The sequence below is a fragment of the Manis pentadactyla genome, chromosome 7 (assembly GCF_030020395.1).
Source record: "Manis pentadactyla isolate mManPen7 chromosome 7, mManPen7.hap1, whole genome shotgun sequence".
Classification (NCBI taxonomy): domain Eukaryota; kingdom Metazoa; phylum Chordata; class Mammalia; order Pholidota; family Manidae; genus Manis; species Manis pentadactyla.
Genome location: NC_080025.1, coordinates 59,981,082 through 59,990,861, shown reverse-complemented (window position 1 = coordinate 59,990,861; position 9,780 = coordinate 59,981,082). Strand labels below are relative to the sequence as shown.

At 38.9% G+C, this 9,780-nt stretch overlaps 1 protein-coding gene across 2 annotated transcripts in view; it reads right to left on the bottom strand.

The window, feature by feature from the left end:
* RELN (reelin) overlaps positions 1-9,780 on the bottom strand; it is a 482,819-nt gene that overhangs the window by 85,988 nt on the left and 387,051 nt on the right. For both annotated transcript variants that reach the window (XM_057504425.1, XM_036892412.2), the window contains exons 28-29: positions 7,724-7,956; positions 4-161 (exon numbers count right to left, since the gene is read on the bottom strand). In XM_057504425.1, coding sequence (XP_057360408.1) covers positions 4-161; positions 7,724-7,956 — 391 coding nt within the window. The remainder of the gene's footprint in view (positions 1-3; positions 162-7,723; positions 7,957-9,780) is intronic.

Below are 9,780 nucleotides of genomic sequence, written 5' to 3'. Positions count from 1 at the left end.
TACCGGTATACCCCAGGTCGCAGAAACACACCCCTGAAACACAGTCCCCATGGCCGCTGCAGTAACTGGGACAAGGCTCCGAAATGTACACTCCATCCAAACCAAAGGCAGGCACGTTTTTCTGTAAGCTGCTCTCCTGGATCCATCGGAATCTGGTCTTACTGTTGGGAGAAACAACACATGGTTCTTGAACCAGTATCTCATACTAAAGCACTGAAATATAGAGCAGTCCAGAAATATTCAAGAGAGATTTAGTAGTTTTTGAAAGTCATGTCTGCTTGATTGGACATTGACTCTTCATAAGGTGTCCTTCTCAGATCTTCTCCAGACTTGCTGATGTCTTCTTCAGCACAAATGTTTCACTACCAGGACAACAGCAGGTGCAAAAGACTTCTGATGGCCAGAAACATATTGTACATTTTCACTTGGATATTTTCCTGCCACATGCTTTTTTGGTAATAAATAAAATCCAGAAAGATATTCCTTTCACTTAATATTTCAGCCTTCCATTGCACTATTTTTGTGGATAGTTTCAGAAGAGGGTACTTGGGAATTTTTGAAACCCACAAGTAGAATTTTCTTTGTTAGGACATATAAGGTGACCCTGGCTATTTCTACTGGTGTGGTTCTGGTAGAGAAGCGTTAAGTTTGTGCTAATGGCTCAACTCCTACCTGCTACCTTGCTTGCCTTCCTTTTTACCTCTCATCTTCAAATCTATGCAACACTCGTTCCATGAAATCTTAGCAACCCAGCTGGGGTGACAGTGAACACTGGTAACTATCAAGGAACAAACGAGGGACCTGGTGCCAGTGCTTCACAACCCTGGAATGCCACGGGCTGGGCAGCTGCCAGCCCTCCCTGCGGCCCCAGCTTCGAGGCTGCTAAACCAAACCTTGCCAGTTGCTTTCTCGTCTTTTCGATCCTTTCAGTACATCTCTTTCATTTCAAACATACGGGAACCCACACACATCTATAATTTCACACCAGGAAAATACCTCTTCCTTCTCAGTTCTACTGACATCAAGAGAGGAGATGAATTAGGCTATCTAAATCCCAGTTAATTTTGCTGTCGATATTTATAGACATTTGAGTGAATCCAGTTTCTTGGTAAAGAGGGGTAAAGAATCTTAAAGATTAATGAAGATTGTCAAAGAGAACTGTAGACAGTTCTTCTTCCCTCTGTTATTGAGACAATAATATGTCAGCACATCAGAATACATTTCTTTCTGGCTCTTCTAATAGCTTTGCTTGTTTGGCAACACAGGACCATAACACTGGGTTTTTTTTCTTTATTATTTTAAGTTACCTAGTCTTGGCAAATTTGCAAAATGTAACCAACAGTGCTTTTTACTAGGTTTGAAAGTGTTCTGAGATAAATTGTCTATTCGTGCAAGTCTTAACACACATCCTTTGTGTGTTAAGAGGAAGAAAGTTAGTGCATCTTTTATTTCTTTTGGAGAAAATGTATTGGTCTTATTTTTTAAGGCAAAAGATAATTGAATTAAGGAAGGTTAGAAAAAACAAAAGAAAAAACCAAAAATGAAAGGAAAAGAAAATAGACTTATGTGTCATGGACTTTTGGAAAATTCTTCTCATTGGGGTTGTAATGTTATTTAGCCTGTGAAGGTATTTTTCCTCTCAAAGGAATTCAGTGGAATTGATGATCAGCAGCTTTTGCTAACTGCTCTTAAGGGAAATGGTAAAACCTCTGTGTCCCTTCCAAAAGATAGGCTACATATCTTTGATGAAAAAAAAGAAAACATGCCAATTCCCTGATACAAATCCTCTCTGATTAGAAGTCAACTTGCCTCTTCTTTTTATGTTTCTACAGTAGAACCCAGAAAAACATGGATCTAAAACTTCTGTCCCACGGAAAGTAAATAAAGAGGTAGGAACAACTGTTTTCCTCTACCCCAAGTTCTCCTGTAAGGGCATCTATCAGCTGTCCCACTTTATTGAAGAAGTAGGCTCAAATTGAGGCCCCAAAGCTTTCAGAAGGTTGAAGAATCCCCACGTTTAGGAAGAATTCAAGAAGCTTTGGTAATTTGAGAGGCAATTACCCTTTGTCCCATCTCTGTTTCTTGGAGGTCTATAATTTTCATTATAATAATCATAATAGAATCAAAGTCTGGTCTGGTGAGAGAGAGGAGACATCCCTGTTTGTAGCACCTGAAGTCCCCATAGCCCAAGGAGCAGATATTTGAGGAGGTAAAAGACCTCAGGAGCATAGTATTAAGGAATCCATGTTTACATAAAGCAAAAAAAAAACCCAAAATAAAACAACTAATCATTTGGTTAACAAGCTGAGTCCAGGACATGGTGAATCACAGATGACAGTCCCAGATGGAAAGCCACATTTCAGAGCAAAAGAGTAAGAGATGGTATCTCTTTCCCTCCTTTCAATTTTTGCTCGATGGCTTTTAATTGGTAGGTGCAAATTAAAGCAACAAAGATTTCACTGATCACAATGTAAGCAAGGTTTGCTTCATCTCCATTTCCCCAGGTTGTGCCTGGTTTCTGATGCCTACTGCTATTCTGTTCTCTCAGTAGCACAATCTTGGACTCAAGCACAAGTAATTTAGTAACGTTAGGGTTGCAGGAATAAGAGGGGGAACTAGTAAGAAATTCTCTAAAAAAACTGATTCGTGTGTCTCCTCACTTGACTGTAGGCTCCAGGATGGCAGGAAGCATGTCAGGTTCTGACCCCCATCTCAGGTCCAATCTCACCCTAGCCCAGCCTTAGCCTGGGGTAGTCATAGAGAGACCATCATAAAGAAGAAATAAGTAGGCCAAAAGTTAAGGTAATAAGCATTTCTAGATTCCACATAGTTTATCTTTTTTAAAATAGCAGAGATATAGCCTTAATACGTGTGTGCACATGCTAGGTATGCTTTTTAGGGAGATGCAGCAGGTGCAGAACAATAATTTCTTGCTGAACAGCATTGGATTTATTTTGGAAAACATATTTTAAAGAGGGAGATATCTTCACTGTAGCTAAACACCTATTGTTGGTCCTTATACCTCATTCAATTACCCGTTCATTCAATCAGCATTTACCAAGGGGCTATAACACCCCAGGCTAGGGCTGGGCTAGGGTGAGAGTGGACCTGAGATGGGGGTCTGAACCTGACATGCTTCCTGCCATCCTGGAGCCTACAGTCAAGTGAGGAGACACATGAATCAAACTCCTGCCCAAAGAAATGTAAAGGTGCAGCTCTGATAACTACTACCATTAAGAGGACGATAGAGCTAGGAGAGCATGTAACAGAGGTCTTTGACCTGACAGTCAGAGACGTTTGGGAAGGATTTGGAGAAGGTGATGATCTAAGAAAAGACAGAGTTTAATTTTATGTAATTTTACTACAAATAAACCATTGTGTGGTTTGACTATTCAAATCTTTGAACAAAACTTTCTTTTTGTAAGAAGTAGAGGTAAGACTCTGTCTCTGTTCCCTTCCCCTATTACCTTTGTTTGGAAAATGCCTGAGTGCCCAGGAACACTGGTTCCTACATGTCCCCCTTCCACTGCCACACTTCAGAGGGTGTTGCACTTGCCTCTCAAACCAGGAAGGTCCCTGTGCACCTGCTTGTCCTGTGCAGAGGTGCACAGGTAACAGGTATGGTGGAGAAGACATTCTGCAGAGTACTAAGCTGCTGTGTTTCCAGCCTACCCAAGAGACACCAACTTTGTGCACTGTGCCCAGGGAGCCTGGAGCAGGCTGTGGGGCATCCTGTACGGCTGGGGATGCTGCTGGGAGTCAAGAGGGACACACCAGCATGTGTTTACTGCTACCAGTGTCTCTCCTTTGTTTTCAAGAACCAGAGAATGAATATGAGCGCAAATGCTCCTTTGAGAAAATCAACTTAGCATTATTTGTGAAAGAGCAATGTTCAAGTAACTATTAAAAGCATGTTGCCTTGTGGCAAAATAGCTTTAAATTTTAACAATTTTCACACTTGGGATTCTCAGCTTTCCAACACCACATTTGGAGGTATCTGAGTTTAACATATTGCAGAAGGAACACAACAGCTCATTTGCTTGGGTGTTAAAGTGGAAACATATTTACTATCCTTTAGTAGAGAGCTCTTCATCATGAAAGCCATCAAACAGCAATCTGGATGGTATTCAAATAAACCAGAAAGCTGGATTCTAATGAAGAATACTTTTCTTCCAAAAGCTGCATTCTAAGAAAATATTGATACATTGGGAGCCTCAAAATATTGGCTCACTTTGTGATATTAAGGACAACTTTCTCTTATTTCTTGTGGCGCTTTCCTATGTGGGTTATTCCACTCAACATAACATAAACTTCAGTTTTAGATGCACTCTAAATTATCTGGCTTTGGGAAATCAAACCAGATTTGTGTTCCTTGGCTGCTGATTCTATCAACTACTTTCATAGCAATGTCTTCCAGCACCCTGATACTCTAGTCATTGAAGCATATATGCACCACTGATATGCCCTAGCTCCATGGCATGCTGCACCTATCTATAGGGAGAGATGTGGTTGGGCCACAGTTTGAGAAAAGCATGGAGTAGAGGAAGGCAGTGGTGGAGGTAAGGGGTATAAGGGCTGCACTGTTACATGCCTAGTTTGAGATGCACAGAAAGCAGGATGAGATTGCTAGTTGGCTACAAATACAAATACATTTTTATGGAAAGGAAAGATGCCTCAGAAGGTGAAGCCTAGAGAGTAGAACCAACAGCTGAGAAGAACAGACTAGGGAACCACTCCTAGGGAGCAGAACTGTCATAATCAAGGAAACATTCTTGTCTTAGACATTGCTCATGAGGAGGGCATCCTAGTAACAAGTATCTTGTTGGCTTTCAGAATTCCTATTGGCCAGTGGCTTCTATGTTACGTGGCCCCCCTCCCTCCCTTCTTCTCCCCTTTCCTCCCTTCTTTCCTACTTTTCTTTTTTTTGAATGGGAGTGGCCATTTTGGTTATCTTGTCATTGTCTCACTGTTACATGTTGGATATGGGTCGGGTAGATAATTTGTCTTTTTAGTTCATGGGTCTCTAGATCAAGAGAAGGCAAATCGAGGGAGCCACATCCACACCCTGATCTGATATAGATAATAAGATCGGTGACTTAGTGCCTGATGCTGTGGTGGGGTGAGACTTTGCGAGGGCTTGGGAGGAGAGTGAACACACACATCTGACTGGGGTCAGAGGTGCATCAGTGGGCCTAGACACAAACTATGGTAGATCATTACAATAATGCCCCCAGTGAATCACACCTCCTGTGTAAGCGTTCATTTCTAATGTGGCTTTTCTGCACTTCATAGCAAAAAGGGGAATCTATTTTCCCATTCTCTGAATCTAGAGGCCAGTCTAGACCATGTGCTTTGACCAATAGGATGTGCCAAATAAAGTAATGCCTTACAGCTTCTACTTTTGTCCTCTTGGAACTCTGGAACCACCTGGCTGAAAAATACTGGGATAAAGACTGCATAGAAAGAAAGGTCCTGCAGAGCCCAGACATTAACCAAACCACCAATTACATGCAGCTAAGTTATGAAGCCCAAGGAGACCAGCTGAAGAACACTCCCCAGAACATCCCACAAAAACATGAGAAATAATAAATCATTATTGTTCTAAGGGATTCTGTCTTTAGAAGACAAGTTTCATGGCAACAGATAACCGAGAAAACATTATCCTAGGCTGTACTGAGGAACGTAAGAATGAGTAAGGATGATTAAAAAAAGTAATGCATCCATGCGTCCCTGACTCCTTTTTCTTTCTACTGGTTAAGACATGACAACATCTGGAACAGCTGCCTTGGATCCAGATGTAGAAGGGTACTCAGGATGGTGGGGCTGCCCTATCAGCTCTAACCTGCTCACCTTTGGACCATTATATGAGAAAGAATGGACTTCTGCCTTAGCCAAGGTTTGTTCAGCATTTGTATTTGTTTCTCTGTTTTAGTACCTGGGCTTGGATCCTACCTAAAGCAGAATGGAAGTAAAATTCTTAAATTTCAATGAAAAAGATCAACTCATCAACTTTGTCACCTACACATCATATCATTTGAATCTCTCTTTGATACACAACAAAGAACACTAGCATGTAAAGACAAAAAGACTACTTGTAAGTTGACTTGGGTCTACTGATTGACCAACTTTTTCTTGGAATAGTGGTATTTAAAAATAGTTTCAAACTTTGGTAGATTAGCACAGAAATTTGTACATCCTTGATCGAGCAAATTCCTTCCCTATCTGGTGAGTGTGTATTCCAAAGTCTGTGGTATAATTTTTTGAGAGATGCATATCTAAGTAATGAGCGAGGAAGAGAACACATCCAGCTTATCTAGCTAGATGAGGCACAGTAAATTTGGTGATCAATCAGGTAAAAGATATAACAGACAGAATGGTCTCTAAGAATGTAATGAATAAGCCGTTCCTATAGATTACTAAACTTTTAACATTGTATCAGTCAGGATGAGATAAATTATGCTGTGGTAACAAACAACCCCCAATCTCAGTGGTTTAAATCAACAAAAATTTATTTCTTGCTTATGCTATATGTTCAGTGTAGGTTGGCAAGGAAGTCTGCTTATTGTAGATACTCAGACACCCAGACTAATGTAAGCTTCGTCTCAAATTGTGTTTTCATGAAGCAGAGAACATGACAAAAAGGACAGAGGCTTTTAAATTCATGTTTCATTTCCATTCACATTTCATTAGCCCATGCTAAACTATAAAGGGTGTGGGGAAAGTGTAATACTACCATATTCTAGGAAGGAAGCAAGATGGAAATGTTGCTGAGTGGCACTACTGAATATCCAACTACATGTTGAATTACTTTACCAGAAAGCAGTACAAATAGACTTATATCATCTCAGCTTTTGCAAAAAAATGCCTTGACTGAGTCACAGTTTAATCTACATTCTAGGATTCAATTAAGAAGTGCCCCCTTAAATAATGTTTCTTAATCTTTTATAAAATGATAGGTAAAAATATTGATCTCTGGGTTACTTACTCTACCTGGCATAAGAATACATATGCATGCTGTAAATTTATTCTAGAATACTGAGTGTAGACAAAAGTCTACCTTTAAAAAAAATCATAATGTATGTTTTCTTTCTTTTTATCTGACAATGAGAACTGAATGACCCTATATTTCCCTCCTTTGTCCTAGCTGCCAGGAAACTGTTGTATTTATTGCCCTATTAATGAAACTGATTCAAGTTCTCGACCCACTTATTTCATTCTTCTGTCAATTGATATTTAATCTTTCTACTGTTTTAATATTTATCTTAATAGGCATTTAAAGGGATCTTTCAAATTGCAAGATATCTCAAATTGTCTATAGAGGGAGGCATTAAATTATCAAAAATCTAAATGAAGTGGAAGTCTGATATAATAATGCCTTATAACTCTCTTGGCCTGTAACATCTTTTGTTCATTTCTATATTCCCAGGGCCCAAAACAGTGCCCAAAAATTATTTCTGAATGAATGAATGATGAGTGGTTAGGTGGTTTGTTTCACAAGCATGCATGTGTGTGTGCATTCGTGTGTGTAAGTGCATACACACACACACACCCTTACTTTGGGAATTTTGTCCTAGGTCTCTTTTCCTCTAGTCATTACTTGAATAGATATAGCTAGACTATATGAATTCTTTTAGGTTACCAAGATATATGAAATAAAGATATCAAGATAAATATATGCCCTCAAGAAACAGCAGCTATGGCACATAATAAAAATGGTCGCTACCTGGATGCAAGAGATCTTGGAATAACAATGGTGATTCTTGTCCATTCTTCAAAGTCTCCCATGTGATACATAGTGGGCTCACTCAGCTCTCTGGAGTTTCCTTCGCATCCTTTGCCTGCAGACGCTGGGTAACAGCCTTCTTTCACCAGAAACCAGGACACACCAGCATCGTGAGAGTATTGAAGGAGAACTGGGGCAGCACTGCTGAACTGATTGGCACACCCTATGTTTAGCTGTTAAAAGGAAAGGTAGAATTATACCAAATTTTGGTTTCAAGTCATCATTTAACAAAATGGATGCTACAGCAGCCAGGCTGCTCACTCCTGAGCCTGCATTAAATCGACAATAGTAAGACATGCAGCTCAATCCCAAGACCCTTGTATAGGTTCTAGGAATCTTTGTCTAGGCGAGTGGTAGGTGCTTTCTAGGAGAAAGCTAGACCCGTTGCTCATTTTATGGATTTCTTGGGATTTTAGGAGGGAAGAGAGAAGCACAGTATCTGTGATGGTAGAGTCTTGGACAAAAGCCAAGAAGTCAAGACGCCAAGAAACTGTTTTCTTTCGCAGATGTATAAACGGAGAAAAGCAGAAGATAAAGAGCTGTCCTCTTCAGAACATGAAGGTTACCTGAAGAGAGGGCTGTCCTCTTTGCTTTCAGTGGAACGAACATCTTTATTCTATTCTCTTGCCGAAGCTCAGTAAGAAATCATGTCAACTTAGATGAAAGAGCTAAGTTTTTGTCATAGCATAAGATAAGCAGAATAATCAGGAAATAAAACTATTATTGTTTGTAGCACTCATGTGGAGGAACATCAACATAGGATTAACAATATTGAAAAAAATTGAAAAAAAAAAGGCAACCTAAATCCCAAAGCCCTAGCACAGCTGCTTCTATTTTTCTATTTTTTTTCTACTAATCTTTATAAAGAAGTAAATATTTTAGTCATATAGTTGAAGTTATAATTCAAGAACTTTCCTCCTGTTTTCTATTCAACATTTTATTTTATTATTATATGCAGCATTTCAAAGAATGTACCTTTTCTTCAGTTGATTTGTTACTACCACATAAATTCCTAGGAGTAGTATTACTGAGTCAAAATGTAGAAATATTTAAAATGTTCTATTTATATGTGTTTATTTTTAATCAGCTGGGTTCAAATGAATCAGTTTTACCACAGCACTGAATACTATTCTAGTTTAAGACAGATTCTTTCTAAATTAATAAATGTGTAAATGATTTTGTTTTAGCTTATATTTTTTGATAATTATAAATGTCAAGCTATTTTTCTGATATTTATTTAATTACATGCTGTTTTATATGAATGATATATTCATATCTTCTTTCATCTGCTGTTGGGAATCACTATAGAATTTTATTGTATAAGACTATAAATAAGAATAGCCAAATATTACGAGAAAAAATTTTTGAAGTAAGCACTCAAAAGAATATAATCATGACCAAAGAATATAGGGTGAAGAAAAGGTAGGGCAAATCATATTGGGCCGGAACTCAAGAGGTAAACCAGTTCATGCTTATGACTGACTATATGGAAGCTTGATCTAGTCCTTTCAAAGAAGATTCCATATTTTCCTCATTTCTATACTCAGAGCTAGAGAACATCTCTCAGAAGGATTTACAGTTTGGCTAGTAGAAATTTCACTGTGATTCATTTATCCAAGTTTGTAAGTTAAATGTTAGGAATATAATTATGCAAAGACTTGACCATCTAAGATGCCTGACTGAACTATCCCAAATTTCCTTCCATTATCTCACCCATTAGCAAGGATAGCCTTTAGCTGGCATGTGGTGAGAGTAGTCACACTGGGCACACATAGTTAGCTTTTCTGTCTTAGAGTTGTTATGACTGCCACTGTTTCTAAAGCAGACAAGTCGATGAACCTTTCAATTCTGTGACAAGTTTGTGCTTTATAAAAACTTGACAGGTTAGCCTGCTTCTTAACTGTTGATGTTTTCTAGAATTTAATTCTTGGCTTTCTTATCTTTTACTCTATATGTGCTCCCTAATCTCATTTACAACCATAATTTCAAACTCCCTC